General features: G+C 46.6%; 1 protein-coding gene across 8 annotated transcripts in view; it reads left to right on the top strand.

Moving 5' to 3' along the window:
- Positions 1–275: 275 nt before the first annotated feature.
- The window catches only part of TRIM67 (tripartite motif containing 67), a 50,156-nt gene continuing 32,230 nt past the window's right edge, over positions 276–18,201 (top strand). For all 8 annotated transcript variants that reach the window (XM_056852776.1, XM_056852774.1, XM_056852775.1 and 5 more), the window contains exon 1: positions 276–1,139. In XM_056852776.1, the coding sequence (XP_056708754.1) occupies positions 276–1,139 (864 nt within the window). The remainder of the gene's footprint in view (positions 1,140–18,201) is intronic.

Below are 18,201 nucleotides of genomic sequence, written 5' to 3'. Positions count from 1 at the left end.
CTGTCCGCGGTGCTGAAGCCAGACCCCGCCGCCCAGCTTGCTCCCAGCATCTACCCAGCCGCAGAGGGTCCCCTCCGGAGGAGCTGTCCGCGGTGCTGAAACCAGGCCCCGCAGCGGCTCGCGGCATCTTCCCAGCTGCAGAGGCGGCGGCGATGAAGGGGAAGGGCGCCGGCCCGGCCAGCCGCGAGTTCGGTTCCCCTCCGCCGCGTCGGGGGTGATCGGTCCCTCCCTCCCCCCTCCCTCCCCCCCCCCAGCCCTTCGGACGCACAAAGGCCATGGAAGAGGAGCTGAAATGCCCCGTGTGCGGCTCGCTGTTCCGGGAGCCCCTGATCCTGCCCTGCTCACACAACGTCTGCCTGCCCTGCGCCCGCACCATCGCCGTGCAGACGCCCGAGAGCGAGCAGCACCTGCTCCCCCCGCGGGCCCCGGGCCCCGGGGCGGCCCCCCTCGACTGCGACGGCGGGGCCGGCGGCGCGGGCGGCGGGGTCGCGGACCACGCCGACAAGCTGAGCCTGCACAGCGAGGCGGACAGCGGCTACGGCTCCTACACCCCCAGCCTTAAGTCCCCCAACGGCGTGCGCGTCCTGCCGCTGGCCCCGCCGCCCCCGGCCGCCCCCGCGGGGGCCCCCCGGGGCGGCGGCGCCAGCTCCTCGCTGACCTGCCCGCAGTGCCACCGCAGCGCCTCCCTGGACCCCCGCGGCCTGCGGGGCTTCCCGCGCAACCGGCTGCTGGAGGCCATCGTGCAGCGCTACCAGCAGGGCCGGGCCGCCGCCGCCGCCCCCCCGCCGCCGCCCGCCGCCCGCTGCCAGCTGTGCGACCGCAGCCCCCCCGAGGCGGCCGCCGTCCGCTGCGAGCAGTGCGAGGTCCTCTACTGCGCCGCCTGCCAGGTCAAGTGCCACCCCTCGCGGGGGCCCTTCGCCAAGCACCGCCTGGCGCCGCCCCCCGGCCCGCAGGGGGGCCCCGGGGGCAAGGGGCCGGGGCCCGCCCGCAAGCCCCCCACCTGCGCCGACCACGAGCTGGAGAACTACAGCATGTACTGTGCCACCTGCCGGAGCCCCGTCTGCTACCAGTGCCTGGAGGAGGGCAAGCACGCCAAGCACGAGGTGAAGCCCCTGGGGGCCATGTGGAAGCAGCACAAGGTAAGCCAGGTTTCTTGCGGGGGGGGGGCAGGGGGCTGATCTCGGACCCCAGCCTCCCCCCTGCTTCCCCCAACCAAAGCCTAAGGCAGTGGTTCTCTCTCAACCTTTTTTGTCCTATTCCCCCCTTTCACCATTGCTCAGAATATAATGCCCCCCCTTCCCGAGATGTGTGTGGCCATTTATTCATGGAAGGTTTTGCCTTGGATCTGCCACTCTCTAGATGCACATTTTCTCCATCTGAGTTCTCAAAACTCTGCAGGGGGGCTTATTGTTGGGTTTTGAGAATCTGGATGGGGGAAAGTGCATCTAAAGAGTGGCAAATCCAACGCCAAACCTTCCATGAATAAACGGCCTGTGTAAAGTGCCTTCAAGTCGCAGCCGACTTATGGCGACCCCTTTTTGGGGTTTTCATGGCAAGAGACGAACAGAGGAGGCTTGCCAGCGCCTTCCTCTGCACAGCCACCCTGGTATTCCTTGGTGGTCTCCCATCCAAATACTAACCAGGGCTGACCCTGCTTAGCTTCTGAGATCTGATGAGATGGCTAGCCTGGGCCATCCAGGTCAGGGCAAAAAAAAACCAACCACAGTTGTGGGGCAGTTGTGTATGTGTAAAGTGCCTTCAAGTCGCAGCCGACTTATGGCGACCCCCTTTTTGGGGTTTTCATGGCAAGAGACTAACAGAGGTGGTTTGCCAGCGCCTTCCTCTGCACAGCAACCCTGCTATTCCGTGGTGGTCTCCCATCCAAATACTAACCAGGGCTGACCCTGCTTCGGAGATCTGACGAGACCAGGCTAGCCTGGGCCATCCAGGTCAAGGCCTTCCCAAGATAGTCTAACTCAAAGAGAAACAAACTACAATTTTACAGATTGTACATCATCTACAGGACATCACATTTTGCTGAATAGTGGTCCCAATTCCCCCCAACCCTACCCCCCCCGGAATTCCCCCCTTGTTGAGAACCCATGGCCTAAGGAGTCTAACCCAATGGGTCTCTCCTGGTTCATTAAAATGACCTCTCCTGCGTTCTTTTTTTGCAATAATGAATGTGCTTGAGGGTTATAAGAACCAAGCATAAAATTAGGGAGGGGGACTTTCCTTCCCCCCATCTTTAGCAGCCCTTAATTTCAGCTTCTGAACACACATAGGTTGAACACCAGCCCTCAGCCCTGGAGAAGTCATTTTGAAAAATGCCTCTGAGCATGTGTAGAGTAAGCTTCCCCTCCCCCAAACATGGAGAACAGGGTCTCTGCAGCACAAGCTGTGGCCTTCCCATTAGAGTGACCCCTGCGCTTCTGATTTTAGAAATTTGCTGAAGTTTTTTGACCGCCCTGTATCTATGCTTAAAGTATGTCAGGGGGTTAACTAACCTCTATAAAGGGATCTTCGGTAGGTGTCCTGGAATCTTATCTAAGGTTCGGCCTCAGCTGCATTTCAAAGATGAATTAAATTGGCACGGTTCCTTGCAGTCTCTTTTCAGTGAGTGTCCTTGCCACAACCCCATTGCGTTCCTCATGTTAAAGATGCGGAACAAAGGTTAAGAGACACTGGCTTCCTCCAGGCCACCTCATTGAAAGACAGACACAATTATCTTCGACATGGCTGCCAGCCACCCAGGCCGTTGTCCCTAACCTGCTGTGAAGTTTGTCAAAGGTGTGTTTTTCTACCACTGGGAAACTTCTGTCAGCAGTGTTGTGGCTGCTTTGTGCCTTCTGAATCATGCAGAGAAACTATCCTGAATCAAGGAAGCTCCACCATGGGTGATATTGGTGATTTTTGGGGGTCTGAAGGTGAGGTTTGCTATCTAAAGCAATTGCAGCTTATTCAGATTGTTTGGTGCTATTTCAGCAGTTTTTCCAAACTGCATGTTGATTATTTCTTTCTCCAAACAATCCACTCAAAAATATGTGCTGACACATTAAGAACTTCTGGGTTCTAATTTCCTTCCATGTGACAAGTGAATAGTTCAATTGTTAAACTGTGGAACTCCCTGCCCCAGGATGTTGTGATGGCTGCCAACTTGGAAGGCTTTAAGAGGGGAGTGGACGGGTTCATGGAGGAGAGGGCCATCAATGGCTACTAGTAAAAATGGATACTAGTCATGATGCATACCTATTCTCTCCCAGGATCAGATGAGCAGGCCTATTATATTAGGTGCTTTGGAACACAGGCAGGACAATACTGCTGCAGTTGTCTTGTTTGAGGGCTTCCTAGAGGCACCTGGTTGGCCACTGTGTGAACAGACTGCTTGACTTGATGGGCCTTGGTCAGATTCAGCATGGCCTTTCTTATGTTCTTATGAAGAACCAAGAGGTCTTAGGTAGAAGGATAACAGGTGGTTTCTTATCTAAGGTCTTAAAGAATGGGGGTGGCTTGGGGGACAGTTATGCTTTGGGCCATTCACTGCATCCCCTTCTAATTCTTTAGCTTCTATTTGCTAGTCATCCCACAATTATTCACTCATCAAGGCTTTAGAAATTGAACAGAAGTTATTTTGATATCACATCACAGGTCATGGTTGATACTTACCTGATGGATGGAGTCATAGTATCATACTGGTATGGTCTTACTTTCAACAGATTGGTGTTTTCTTTATCATTACGTAGAAAGTGATGGTCTTTAAACTGATCTGAAAACCAATTAAGTCCATTCAAGTTCTTGCTGTGAAGCAAGGCCAACCAAATCTTTATTGATTATTCATATTACACTTTGATGAAGTACTTTCCATTGCTAAGTAATGTATGCCCAGGGATCTGGGGATGTATGGAATACTATTGCTTGTGCAGAATTTGAACAAAAATATGTTTCCAGCCCACGTAACTGCAATTAAGACCTCCTAAAAATGGGAATTAATTCAAACACTTAGAAAAGGCATGTGGTGCAGGTCTCAGGGGACTGCACCATTTTTAGACACTTGGAATTACCAGAGTGCATACATGTATGTGCTATAATCCACCTGTACTTGTGAAACAAGTGTGTCTGAGAAAAAGCTCCTAGCTTACTCTCCTCCTTCATGTGTAAATTTTTGGACAGGAATTTTTTTTACATGGCATGCATTCAGAAGCATATAATGCTGTGTGTATTCTGAGATGGTACAGTCCCTTCAGGATTGTCAGAGATATCATTTTAAATGTTAGAATCAACACCCTAACTCAATTTGGCAGTGGAGCAGGAGTATTCCAACTATGAGTGAGTATTCTTTGAGTTGTACTAAGAATACCACTTCTAGCAGTTTTACCGACCTCGGAAGGATGGAAGGCTGAGTCAACCTTGAGCCAGCTACCTGAAACCTACTTCTGTCGGGATCGAACTCAGGTTGTGAGCAGAGCTTTTGACTGCAGTACTGCAGCCTACCACTCTGTGCCACAGGGCTCTAAATACCATTCCATTATGCTTATTACTTATTTCCCTGCCCAGTTTGTATACTTTGTGTATCCTTCATCCCTTCCATTTTTCTTGGAGTACCGTACCTTTTTGATATTTGTCAAAGATAGGACATTTTGGAGGACTTTCATTCATAGGGTCGCCATGAGTCGGAAGCGACTTGACGGCACTTAACACACACACACACACACACACACACCCTTTTGATCTGCAGGGAAAAACTGAACAGGTTCATAGCTTGGAGTTGCTGCTGGACCCAGGTCTCCTGTGAGATAAACAGGTGGCAGTGATAGCCAAGTGCCATTCTCCAGCTTCAGCTGGTAAGCCAGCTGTGATCCTCCCTGGGCAGAAAAGATCTTTCTACTATAGTGTATGCCCTGGTGACCTCTAGATTAGATAACTGCAATGCACTCTACATGGGGCTGCCCTTGAAGACTGTCTGGAAGCTACAGTTGGTACAAAATGCTGTAGTCAGAATGTTGACTGGAGTGGGCCACAGAGACCATATCACTCCAGTCTTGTTTTGCCTATACTGGCCTCCAATTTGCTTCTGGGCTCAATTCAAGGTACTGGTATTGACTTTTAAAGGCCTATATGGCTTGGAACCAGCATACCCTAAGGACCGCCTTCTCCCCCTATGAGTGCCATCACCATCTGAAGCTAGATGGGTGGCAACCTGAGAAAGGACCTTCTTGGTCATGGTACCAAGACTTTGGAACTCCCTCCCTATGGAGATTTGTCTGTTTCCCTCTATCATTGTCTTCCACCAGCAGGTAAAAACTTTTTTTTGTTTTGTTTGTCATACTCCCAGTAATTGTTACAGAGCCTCTTCCCTGGTTTTGGTGTTGTGTATTTATGAGTTTATATGATTTGATTGAATTGTTTGTATGTGTGCTAAGTTCTGTCAAGTCGCTTCTGACTCATGGCGACCCTATGAATCAATGTCCTCCAAAATATCCTATCTTTGACAGCATTGCTCAGATCTTGCAAACTGAGGGCTGTGGCTTCCTTTTTTGAGTCAGTTCATTTCTTGTTGGGTCTTCCTCTTTTCCTGCTGCCCTCAACTTTTCCTAACATGACTGTCTTTTTCAGTGACTCTTGTCTTCTCATAATGTGACCAAAATACGATAGCCTCAGTTTAGTCACTTTAGCTTCTAGGGTCAGTTCAGGCTTGATTTGATCTAGAACCCACTGATTTGTTTTTTTTGGCAGTCCACAATATCCGTAACACTCTCCTCCAACACCACATTTCAAAGGAACCTACTTTCTTCCTATCATCTTTCTTCAATGTCCAATGTTTATATACACTTTATTTGAAATGATGTTTTAATGTCAAAATGTTTTAACGTTTTGATATTCGGCTCCTTGGGGACCCTATTTGGGTGCAAAAGCTGCATAAAGATGTTTTAAATAAATAAAAACAAAATTTTCCAGTTTCAACAGATCCCCCAATCCCGCCTCCAAAGTATTGTCTTGACCAAACTGGTCAACTATTGCATGTATGCACATGTTCAGCTTTATTCCTTTCAGAAGATGCAGCTTTGTGTTGACAATTAAAAAAAAATGCTTTAGTCTTGCCAATGCCAAGTCATTCTGGGTCTGTTCAGTCCCCAGAGGGGAGAACCCTGTGTATGCCAACCTGAGCACACTGAAAGGAGGAGAAAATATAATAACAACACAAGCATCCTTGACTGTGCACAGCTCTCCTCTCCATCTCTATAATATCCTTAATTGTGAGTCCCTTTGAAATAGAGCTCGCTCCGGGGAATGTCCTCAAGAAGCAAACATTCAAATAAATAAATTGGTTTTAACATGTCAGTACCAGTGTCAGTTAAGGTATTGGTAGGATCTGCTTTGAGATGAAAGGAGAGGCCGTGGCTCAGTGGCAGAGTATCTGTTTGGCATGCAAAAGGTTCCAGGTTGAATCCCCAGCACCTCCAGTTAAAGGGACTAGGCAAGTAGGATATGTGAAAGGCCTCTACCTTGAGACCCTGGAGAGCCGCTGCCAGTATGAATAGACAATACTGACTTCAATGGACCAAGGGTCTGATTCAGTATAAGGCAGCTTCATGTGAATTTGGGGCAGTTGATGCAATGGCAGGATGTTGAAAAGAAGTGTAGTAAAGCTTTGAGCTGGAAATATCCTGGTTCTTCACAACTCACTTGCGTCATGACTCTAAGCGAGTCACCATCTCTCGGTCTCAGCCCCTTGATCTGCAATGTGGGAGGATAATGCTAACTTACCTTACAAGGATGATGCCCAGATTGCGGGGGCACTTTCTGAGAAGGGTTTCGAATACTCGAAAGTACTCTGTAAATGCTGAGTGTTGTTGCTATAGAATGTGGGAGAGCTCAGTTCATAACCTGTTTCTTCTTTGCACCTTGAGTGCTTGGAGTTTGCAGACAACCCCTTAAGTCTCACTCACCTACACCATTTTTTTTACTGTAAAAGGATGTTATGATGACAAATGAGATTAGGATTGCAAGGTTATGTGCACGGCAAAGAATAACAAAATAAATGCTGCATACATTATTAGAATCCAGTAGTCTGTTAATCAAACGGGGGTAAATTGGATTTGGAAGGTGCCCCCAACCATTTAAATTGCAATTTGAACAATGGTTGATCGTTTTTTTTAAAAAAACTTTGATAAAGCGCTTTGCTTATTGAGACACTATTTCAAATCAAGTGTCCAATTTAATCATAACACAGGCATAAGAATGTATCCTGCGTTTTCATTTCCTTTTGTTTCTGGGAGCATATGTAGCTTCCCCTAATGCAGTTTCATCCTCATGTCGTAAATACCGGAGAGAAAAATAAACACACAATTAACTAATTTTGGGTGATAATAGTGATTATCTGGTGCTTCTCTAAGTGTTAATTATCCTTGTACAATGTCTTTGGCAGGGTATAAATATGACATCACTGAGCCAGTGTCCCCACTGCCTCTTCGCTTTCAAATAAATTGCATGCTGAAGTCACATATTTGAACTGGCCCAGCAAGTTTTTTGCATACTGCAATTTATGGCCTCCTGAGCCCCATAACAACAGCTAAACCATAAATTCAAGTGTCATGCTCTGAATCGGGCTGCACATTTCATCAGGTTTTATGTTTTTCTGTGTAGATATCGCTGTGGTGGGGTGGGGGAGGAAAACACTCACCCGTCATGCGCAAATGCTAGTCACAACTATTTTGCAAATGGGTTTCTCCTCCTTCCCATATGTCCAGGAAGCTAGACTTTTTTTGTCATGCCTAAATCATCTTTGGAATATATTACAAGCCATGTCATAAACAGATATAATGGGATGATTCTAAATGGTTTAGCTATGTGGATTTAAACAGGAAGGGTGATCCAAATGATCAGTGAACATTTTTTGACTATTTCAATTTATGGATTTATAAATTGGTAGGGGATATTATTTAGGGAATTATCCCCTAACAAACAAAATGTATGTTTGTTAGGGGATAATTTCCTTCGTCAGCTTGTCCACTACAATCTGGATTATGTAGACAACACAGTTAGAATATTTACATATAGAGGATCTGGAGCAGGGATGCCTGAGTAGATTAGATAAACCTAGAGATAACCTCGTGGTCTTTCAAGTAATCCCCTAGATCATGATAAAAAGAACAGAGGAAAAAGTCCAAAGTTTCTTTGGCATTTTGGAAGACAATCACAATAGATTCTATAGATATATCAAAGAAACATCAGGATCAAAATTGGATCAAATTCACAGAGATCAAATTGGAACCAAGAACAAAGTTGAGTTCCAGTTCAGTTGAATTACAGTTCAGTACTGGAAGAGAGGGGAGAAACTAGGTATATTGGGAGCCAGGACATCATGCCTGAATAGGGTTGCTGACCTCCAGGTGGTGACTGGAGATCTCCCACTATTACAAATAATCTCCAGGTGACAGAGATCTCCCCTGGAGAAAATGTCCACTCTGGCAATTGGACTCTATGGCATTGAAGTCCCACCCCTCTCCAAACCCTGCCCTCCTCAGGCTCCACCTCAAAAATCTCCAGGTATTTCCCAACCCAGAGCTGGCAACCCTATGTCTGAAGGTGGTTTCTTTTGGGTTTGAGATCCAAAAATCCCCTGACACGAATGTGGCAAAAGTCCACCTTGAGGACCAAACAAATGGAAGATACCAGAATGTTAGCAGATGGGGACCAGGCTTCTGGGGGGGGAAAGTGGTTTTTGAAAGTCAAAGTACAGACTTTTTTTTTAATGAGGAAATGCAAAAAAGTGTGCAGCATTAAAAAGAAGCAGTGTTGAGAACCATCTGGTGTTACTTCCCTTTCATTCCCCCCCTGTTTCTTTTCCTTCTTTCCCTTCTTCTCAGCTGACTTTCTGTTTTGTTGTGAGTATAGAGGTATGAATGAGTAGTACACAAAGGCTCACAACAAGATCTTAAATCTTTAACAGAAAGGGACTTTCATGGAAGATTGGAGTTGTAAGGACAATGGTGCAGGTAAGGGGAGATGGAAGATGAAGAATTTAAAGGGGATTAATAATGCAGAGGATAAACTATTTCGAACAACTGTTTATCTACTCTCGTGTTCATATTAAAATTGTTAAAACAAGACTTGTACCAGATGAGACAAAGAGAGTCTCATGGATGGAGCTCCAAAGCATTTCCCCCCTTTTTAATACCAACTGTAGGACCCCAGCTCAGAATGGGACAGTGGCACCGGGGGAAGAGTGGTTTGGAGGCTTCTCCCCAATGCCATTCCCCAACCTGGAATGGCCCCAAAGAGCTGCTGTTTCCTCTGTTGGGTCTTGTATCAACACTTGTATGTTTACCAAAATGGGACAAATAGAAGGTGTGCTATTTGTGTGGGAGGATGCTTAAACCTCCCCCCCCCAAAAAATAGGACCTGATCCAGATTAGGGCTCCACGTGGTGGTTATTTAAAGGGAAAAAACAGTTCTTTTGAGTTCCATACACAGAACTCCCAGAATCACACTGTTTTGGTCCTGAGTTCCTAAAAACTCTGGGTTTCCATAAAGGCTTATCAGGGTTTTTCAACAAGGAGATGACAGATATGTTGCTAGAAAGGCAGCTTGTCTACCATGCCCAGTGCTCTCTTGCAATTTCCAGCCATAAAGGAGAGTTGGGTGTATTCTAAGTTGCACTCTCAGTTCCCTTGGCAAACAAGTAGGCCTGCTGGTCTTGCCCTACAACCCAGCGCAAACTCAAACATGTATCCTGAGGATCTTCCATAGCAAGGTGGGATTCTACTGGTTGGCCTGCATACTCCTTCGTCAGTGCACAAATAGATGTGGAAATGTTCTCTGAGGATAGGGAATTCAGAAACTACAATACTAGGTCCCTGCCGTTACCATCTCAGTCTTAAATTTATTTCCCTGAAAGGATGGCTCCATATGTGCCACCCAGCCACTACATTTCATAGAATCATAGAGTTGGAAGGGACCACCAGGGTCATCCAGTCCATCCCCTGCACAATGCAGGAAATTCCAAACTACCTCCCCACCCCCACCCACCCCAGTGACCCATACTTCATGCCCAGAAGATGGCTAAGGTGCCCTCCCTCTCATGATCTGCCTAGGGTCTTTCCCAGAAACATTCTGATATGGAAATTGTTAGTAGGTATCCATGTGGTTACAGCCAGCAATTTAGGCAATCATAATATTTATTTTTTCCTAGCCATTGCAATGACAGGAATAACTTCAGATGGTATCCACAATTGACATCACAGTTCAGTTCCCGCTGACATTTCTTCATGCTGTCCTGTGTCGAGTGATGGTCTGTCATGTGGCAACAGGGACATGAATCCCAGCTGAAGCATGGAAACGGGTCAAAGTGGACGTCAAAGCCGAGTGATAAAATTGCCACGTACTAAAACAGTGCTGTGATACCTTGTTTTCCTTTCAAGGAGGAAGTAGTAGATGTGTTTTCTCCCCACTTTTTAAACTATTGCATTTTAAAAACCAAACAACATTTGTAATTTAAATCACAACTTGGACGACCCCACTGTCAAAAAAGTCAAATGAAGGGCTCCTCTTGCCAACAGTCTCTTCTCCATATCCTCCCCCTAAGTCTTTAAAGAACTTCCCCATGGGACTTGGCACAGCTGCTTTGCCCTTGTAGAAGCCCAGTTGAAATGGACATTGTGCATGGGCAAAGTCCCTTGGGTGGAGGAGGCTTTGGCCTCAGCAGCATCCAACTGAAATCAAACCTTACTCATGGTGATGCAAAACAGGGTCAATGGAGAAAAGAAAAACCACATTGCCAGCTATTGACAGTTTATCTTATAGTAATATCAGGTAACATCGAAACTTGCATAACTTCTGTGCTGTGTGTTAAGTGCCTTCAAGTCGCTTCCGACTCATGGCGACCCTATGAATCAGTGTCCTCCAAAATGTCCTATTTTTGACAGCCTTGCTCAGGTCTTGCAAATTGAGGGCTGTGGCTTCTTTTATTGAGTCAGTCCATCTCTTGTTGGGTCTTCCTCTTTTCCTGCTGCCCTCAACTTTTCCTAGAATGACTGTCTTTTCTAGTGTCTCTTGTCTTCTCATAATGTGACTAAAATATGATAGCCTCAGTTTAGTCATTTTAGCTTCTAGGGACAACTTCTGTGTTACAGCAATACATTAGATCTCTGGGGAAAAAACTGCCATGTTATCAGGATGAAAGATCAAAAACCTGATAATGGATCCAGCATGTGTGTTAAGTGCCATCAAGTTGATTCCGATTCAGGGTGACCCTATGAATCAATGTCTCTAAAATGTGCTATCATTAACAGCCTTGTTCAGGTCTTGCAAACTGAGGGCTGTGGCTTCCTTTACAGAGGCAATCCATCTCATGTTGGGTCTTCTTTTCCTGCTGCCTTCAACTTTTCCTAGCGTTATTGTCTTTTCCAGTGAGTCTTGACTTCTCATAATGTGGGAGCCAGTGTAGCAGAGTAGTAAAGAGACTGATACCTGTCTTGAATCTCACTTCTGCCACGAACTCACTAGTTGGCACTAGGCTCTCTTTCAACCTACCAGCCCCTGTGTGTGATGTGGGCTAATAATAGTCAGGGGCAGATTGGACATTATGGCCACCAGGACTTCTCCTGATGGGCCAATAGCCTCCCCTCCCCCCGGTCTGGGCCAGGCCAGTCCATTGGAAGAAGGGCTGTGGCTGGCCCAGCTGAGCCCCATGTAGCCTGGGGGAGGGGGTACCCAGCCTGGAGCTGGGTGTAGGATAGGGTTGCCAGGTCCCCCTTCGCCACTGGCGGGAGGTTTTTGAGGTGGAGTCTGAGGAGGGTGGGGTTTGGGGAGGGGAGGGATTTCAATGCCATAGAGTCCAATCACCTAAGTAACCGTTTTCTCCAGTTGAACTGATCTCTATCTGCTGGAGATCAGTTGTAATAGCAGGAGATCTCTAGCCAGTACCTGGAGGTTAGGAAAAATAGCACCAGAGACCAAGCGTACGAAAGTAGCAAAATTCTTATTGGTGCTTAAAACATGTACAACAATCACGCAGAACAGTGATTTTCCATAAAGTGTTGGCTTTGGGATTCATGTACCAGCAATTGGACTTTTTGAAGAAACCTTTAGAAATATATATCTAGAAGACCTTGTCTCTGTACCTTGTTGCATCGACTGTACACTCATTCAGTTGTGTATATATTGTATATATTTCCACCTTCTGTCTTCTTGTATTCCACTCTTCTGTGTGATTGTTGTACATGTTTTAAGCACCAATAAGAATTTTGCTACTTTCGTATGCTTGGTCTCCGGTGCTGTTTTTCCTAACCAATTGGTATTAGCATGGAGGTGCCCCATTGTTCTGTAGTACCTGGAGGTTGGCAACCCTAGTGTAGGAAGAGGTGCTTGGCATGTGAAAAGAGGCGCCCAGCTGGCTGAGCAGGCAGGCAGCCTTGCCCTCCCTCCTTTTCTAGGGCTATTTTCCCATAAAAATCTGCTGCTAGTCATACTGACCTACTTTTTAAGGTTGTTGAAAGGATTATTGACATTTTGTATGGGAGGCGATTTGAATGTTTGAAATTGCTGTACAAACACTGATTGCAGCAGTAGTAATAATTTGGTCAGGGGCTCAGTGAGGGCAACAGGTCAGGCAGAGAGGGGTGGTAGAAAGTGCCGCCAAGATGGCGACCCCATGAGGTTTTCAAGGCAGCAGATGAATAGAGGTGGTTTGCCATTGCCTGCTTCTGTGCAGCCGCCCTGGATTTCCTTTGTAGTCTCTCATCCAAGTACTAACCAAGGGCGACCCTGCATAGCTTCTGAGATCTGATGAGATCGGGCCAGCCTGGGCCAGCCAGGGCAGGTCAGAGAGGCACCTATTTATTTTATTTATTTACAACAGTTATATCACGCCATTCTGCCCAAACAGGGCCACCAACGCAACTAGCAATTAAAACACAATAATAAAAATACAACATAAAACCAATCAAAAACACTTAATATACACTTAATATACAAAAAAATCATATTTATCATAACCAATTAAAACAGAGCAAACATACAGAGGGCAGCAAATTAAAACACAGGACAAGAAGGAAGGATTGTTGAGGAACACCAGACTAAACAAGAACGTATTTACCTACTGGCAGAAGGCAGTTATAGATGGGGACATCCCCTGGAGAAAGAGTTCCATAGTTTTGGGGTCACAACTGAGAAGGCCCCTCTCTCTGGTTGTCACCCATCTAATATCAGAAAGCAGGAGCACCTAAAGCAGAACGATGACGGTCAGGCAGATTTGTATGAGAGTAGGCTGTCCTTCAGGTATGCTGGACCCTATCTGTAAAGAGCTTTAAAGGTCAACAACAGCACCTTGAATGGGGCCTGGAAACAAATCTGGAGTCTGTGTAGATGGACACTATCCTGATATACCCCCAAAGGACACTAAGATCATCTGATGAGAATCTGCTGATGGTTCCTGGCCCTAAGAGTGTGCGGCTGTCCTCAACCAGATCCAGGGCTTTTTCGGCCCTGGCTCCAGCCTGATGGAATGCTCTGCCATGTAACATCAGGGCCCTGCGGGACGTCAAAGAGTTCTGCAGGGCCTGTAAGACAGAGCTTTTCCACCAGGCCTACAACTGAGGACAGCCGCAGATACCATCGTTACTGGCCTCCCCCCCTTCCAACATGAGCAGAGGGAGTGCTCTCAGTATGGTGACCACAGTTTAGTAATTTGCACGCCATCTTAGTTATGGGGTCTGCAATGGGGTTTGAGGATTTTATTGCTGTTTTATTTTTATTTTTTGGATCGTATGTTATGTTTGCTGGGGAGAGTGGAATACAAATTTGAAAAATAAATAAATAAATGAGAATGGAGTGTCATTAGGGTTGCCAACCTCCAGATTGGCTGGAGATCTCCTGCTATCACAGCTGATCTCCAGCCGATAGAGATCAGTTCACCTGGAGAAAATGGCCGCTTTGGCCATTGGACTCTATGGCACTCTATGGCACTCTATGGTGGCGAAGAGGGACCTGGCAACCCTAAGTGTCATGGTCCCTATGGCCCACTCCAGGCAACATCCCGGCTGCAGCATTCTGTACCAACTGAAATTTCCAAACATTTCTCAAGGAGAGTCTCACACTGAACACAATGCAGTCATCTAATCCAGATTTCTAGGGGATGCATCACAGTACGTGTACTTAGACATCTTACCTAACACAGAGTAGAGTAGAGGAGGAGGAGAAAAATCAGAGATACATGACTGTATGCTCCCCCCCACAGCTGTTTCAGCACTTGAAGAATGGGGAGCGGGGACAAGAGCCCTTGTGGCATTTTAAAACGACACATTTAAAAATGACAGCAGTGTCTAGTTTGGCCCATAGACATTAAAAAAGTGGTGAGAAAACACACAGCAGAACTTTCACAGAAGGCATTCCTGTCATCTCCTTCATAGTTCATTGTGGGGAAGCACTCACGAGTAAACAGGAAGGAGGAATTTGAATCCCACCAAGGTTGTAGGCAGTGATGGTACTATGCAGCAGCTGGCCTCCCTTGTTGGACTCCTGTTGGACCTTCCATCTTTACTCCCCGTTATTCCATTGGTCTCCTTTAGTTGTCTGTCACCAGCGCCACAACATATTGGGTTTTTATAAAAGGTAAAGGTAGTCCCCCTGTGCAAGCACCGGGTCATTCCTGACCCATGGGGTGACGTCACATCCCGATGTTTACTTGGCAGACAATGTGTACGGGGTGGTTTGACATTGCCTTCCCCAGTCATCTATACTTTACCCCCAGCAAGCTGAGTACTCGTTTTACCGACCTCGGAAGGATGGAAGGCTGAGTCGACCTTGAGCCGGCTACCTGAAACAGATTTCTTTCGGGATCGAACTCAGGTCAGGGTTTTTGACTCCTGCTGAAAACACAAATATGTGGGGTGGAATTAGATATGGGTGCCACCTTCTTAGTTTCAGTTAGGTTTATAGGATGTTTAACATGTATTAACAATGCATTTTGTATATTTGGACTCAATTTTATCTTATATTTGTATTGTAGATTGTTGGAAGCTGCCCTGAGCCTGTCTTAGGCCAGGAAAGGGTGGGATAGAAATCAAATCAAATCAAATAAATATGCATTATGCATTATGCATTCAATAAACAACAGAGGATGGCCATATAGAGAAAATGACAGGGAAAATATAGAATTTGTTTATGTAAACTCCTGCCAGTTATCATCCCCCAGACCCATCCAAGGGTCCAAAACCCACAAATCATTATAAAATTGCCATTATCCGTGTTTACTTAGCTGCTGGAATCTATATTCTAATAGCGAAGTCCGCCTAATGAGGATACTTAAATCTGGTGACTGGAACTGTGAATGGGCAAGACATATCTTTCTACAAACCTGAAAATGTCCCTAGGTTAGCAGAATACTATGAAATCTTTTTTTAAAAAATTGATAAAATGTAGCTTTAAGCAAATGTAACTTTAAGTAACGGATTCCCTCAGTGGCTGTTGCTAGGCAATTACAGTATTTTAGGCTGGGTTCCTGTGCATAAAAAGGCAGGGGGAGAGGGCAGGTTCCCTTTCTGGCTATTTTTGGCCTTTGAGGGAGGACTCATTGAGCTAGGCCTGACTAGGGTTGCTCCAGGTTGGGAAATTCCTGGAGATTTTGTGGTGGAATCTGAGGAGGGTAGGGTTGCCAACCTCGAAGTACTAGCTGGAGATCTCCCGCTATTACAAAAGATCTCCAGCCGATAAAGATCAGTTCACCTGGAGAAAATGGCCACTTTGGCAATTGGACTCTATGGCATTGAAGTCCCTCCCCTCCCCAGCCCCCGCCCTCCTCAGGCACCACTCCAAAAACCTCCCGCCAGTGGCGAAGAGGGATCTGGCAATCCTAATGAAATACCTTTGAATCAGGCTCTGGTGAATGGCAGAGTCATTTACACACTGAAAACGGAGCACTCTGGCAGGAAGGAAATTCCACATTCATATATAAGCAAGCAGACAGTTTGGAACTAGAAAAAAGGAGGTTTTAGAGCCTCTAAAAATAAGCTAGGACCAGCCTTTAAAATACAAAAACAATACCCACAAGCAACACCTATATGTCCTGTTGAGAGCCTAGCCTTAGAGGTATCTGAGCAGCCTCATGGAAACTGTGCTTATCTACCAGGACTTGATTGCACAAGGCATGATCTTATGGAGGGACTGCATGGGGGTGGCCGATGAGAGGAAGGGGTCAGCTGGCATGGGTAAACCATGGTGCTTGGGATCTTAGTCTCACAGCCCATTCCTGAGGTTGGGAGTCAAATGGGCTTAGGAGGTGATGTGACCCCGACGTCGGCATCTGTGCCACTTGCACCATGCAAACTGGCACAGACGCCTGCATAGGGGCACTTACGCCAGCCCCCTGGATCGTGGTGACAACGTGGCCCACAGATGTCGGCTAGGGTTGCCAGGTCCCTCTTCCCCACCGGTGGGAGATTTTTGGGGTGGAGCCTGAGGAGGGCGGGGTTTGGGGAGGGGAGGGTCTTCAATGCCATAGAGTTCAATTGCCAAAGCGGCCATTTTTCTCCAGGTGATCTCATCTCTATTGGCTGGAGATCAGTTGACTTAGCAGGAGATTCCTGCTACTACCTGGCAGTTGGCAACCCTAACGCCGGCACAGCCTCCCGCTGGTGACCTGGCTGGCGCAAGTCTCCACACTGGCGTCCCAGGGTATAGAGCAGCCGGTAGGCAGCTTCCTAACCTGTTTCAGCCCGGGATCACCCCTTAAGCAACGGCGTTGCCACTCCACCTTTTTGTTGGCACTGCATCGCTGTTTGCTATGGGGCTTTCCCCCCCTTTTCCTAATTTTTTTAAAGCCCCTCCCCCCCCCGCAGCAGATGCAAAACCTCTTTGGAGGCACTGCAGTGTCGCCACGGCCACGCCGTCCCCGGCTGCTGCATCTTTGAGGAATGGGCTGTTAGAAAGCAGGCTTGAGTTAAACCTGCAGCCTGCTCCCATTTCCAGTAGCCTGAGAACTGTTTCTACAACATTCAGATCAGATGAGGAAATCAATATTAATGTCTTGCTGCCATTGCAAACAGAATAAACAATGAACTATTCTCGGAGCGTTAGAATTAATGCTGATTCTGTAGAATCAATGAAAAATCTCCCTTTACATACTATGCTATTGACGGATCCAGAAAAATCTTAGCAGAATAGCCCCAGTCGTGGATTATTACTTGCTTCATAAAATCGAATTAGCAAAGTAAATGTTTAGCTTCAAAGAAAACCTTCACAGTATTGCAAAAGAACTTGCTGGATGCAGATTATGTTTGTGATGCTTTACAAGGGTGCAGCTTTAAATGTTTTCTTGTAGTTTAAGTGTTTTCTTTTATTATGCATGTCCGTCTTGACATTATGCGTGTCCGTCAAGATGGCAGGCTGCATCTTTAAAGGGGGGAGAGATCTGGGGTTTGCTAGATTATTTTTGGTTTCAACTGAAAATGTTTTTAAGAATTATTGTAGGCCACCTTGAATCATGAGGCAAGGCGGCATATAAATGTTTTAATTAATAAACAAATATGATTCATACAGACATATCTAACAGTACACCGCATCTGCAGAGTTGTAGAAAAATAAGGTATCAAAAGGCACCCGTGGAAATGTCAACAGAAAGTCAGGGTACAGAGCAGCTGACCTAGTTACTAAGCATTGGGAGAAGAGTAGGGTTGCCAGGCCCCTCTTTGTCACCAATGGGAGGTTTTGGGGGCAGAGCCTGAGGGTGGGGTTTGGGGAGGGGAGGGACTTCAATGCCATAGAGTCCAGTTGCCAAAGCGGCCATTTTCTCCAGGCGAACTGTTGTCTATCGGCTGGAGATCAATTGTAATAGCAGGAGATCTCCAGCTATTCCTGGAGGCTGGCAGCCCTAGAGGAGAGTCTGAGGGAAGCCATTGGTGGCCCAAGCTCCTGCCAAACTGAGCATCCCATTTGGAGTGGTGTGAAGGCGTCTTGGCATCTGCTTCCACCAAGACTAATGGTTGATGGCATCATCCACTGATGTCCATTAATCTGATATCTGTACCCTTTCCTTTCAGTTTGATAGATTACTTATTCCATCATTTGTTGTGAGGTGGGAAATATAGCGGTTATAAATATTTCAGCTACACTGGTGGTGGTGGTGAAGATTAGTTGATCAGCTAGTTATCGGCCTGCCCAAGATCTGAACTTGACTATTACTGGGCTCTTTAGAGATGGTGTACA

The sequence above is a fragment of the Euleptes europaea genome, chromosome 7 (assembly GCF_029931775.1).
Source record: "Euleptes europaea isolate rEulEur1 chromosome 7, rEulEur1.hap1, whole genome shotgun sequence".
Classification (NCBI taxonomy): Eukaryota; Metazoa; Chordata; class Lepidosauria; order Squamata; family Sphaerodactylidae; genus Euleptes; species Euleptes europaea.
This window is presented reverse-complemented; position numbering and strand designations above follow the sequence as displayed.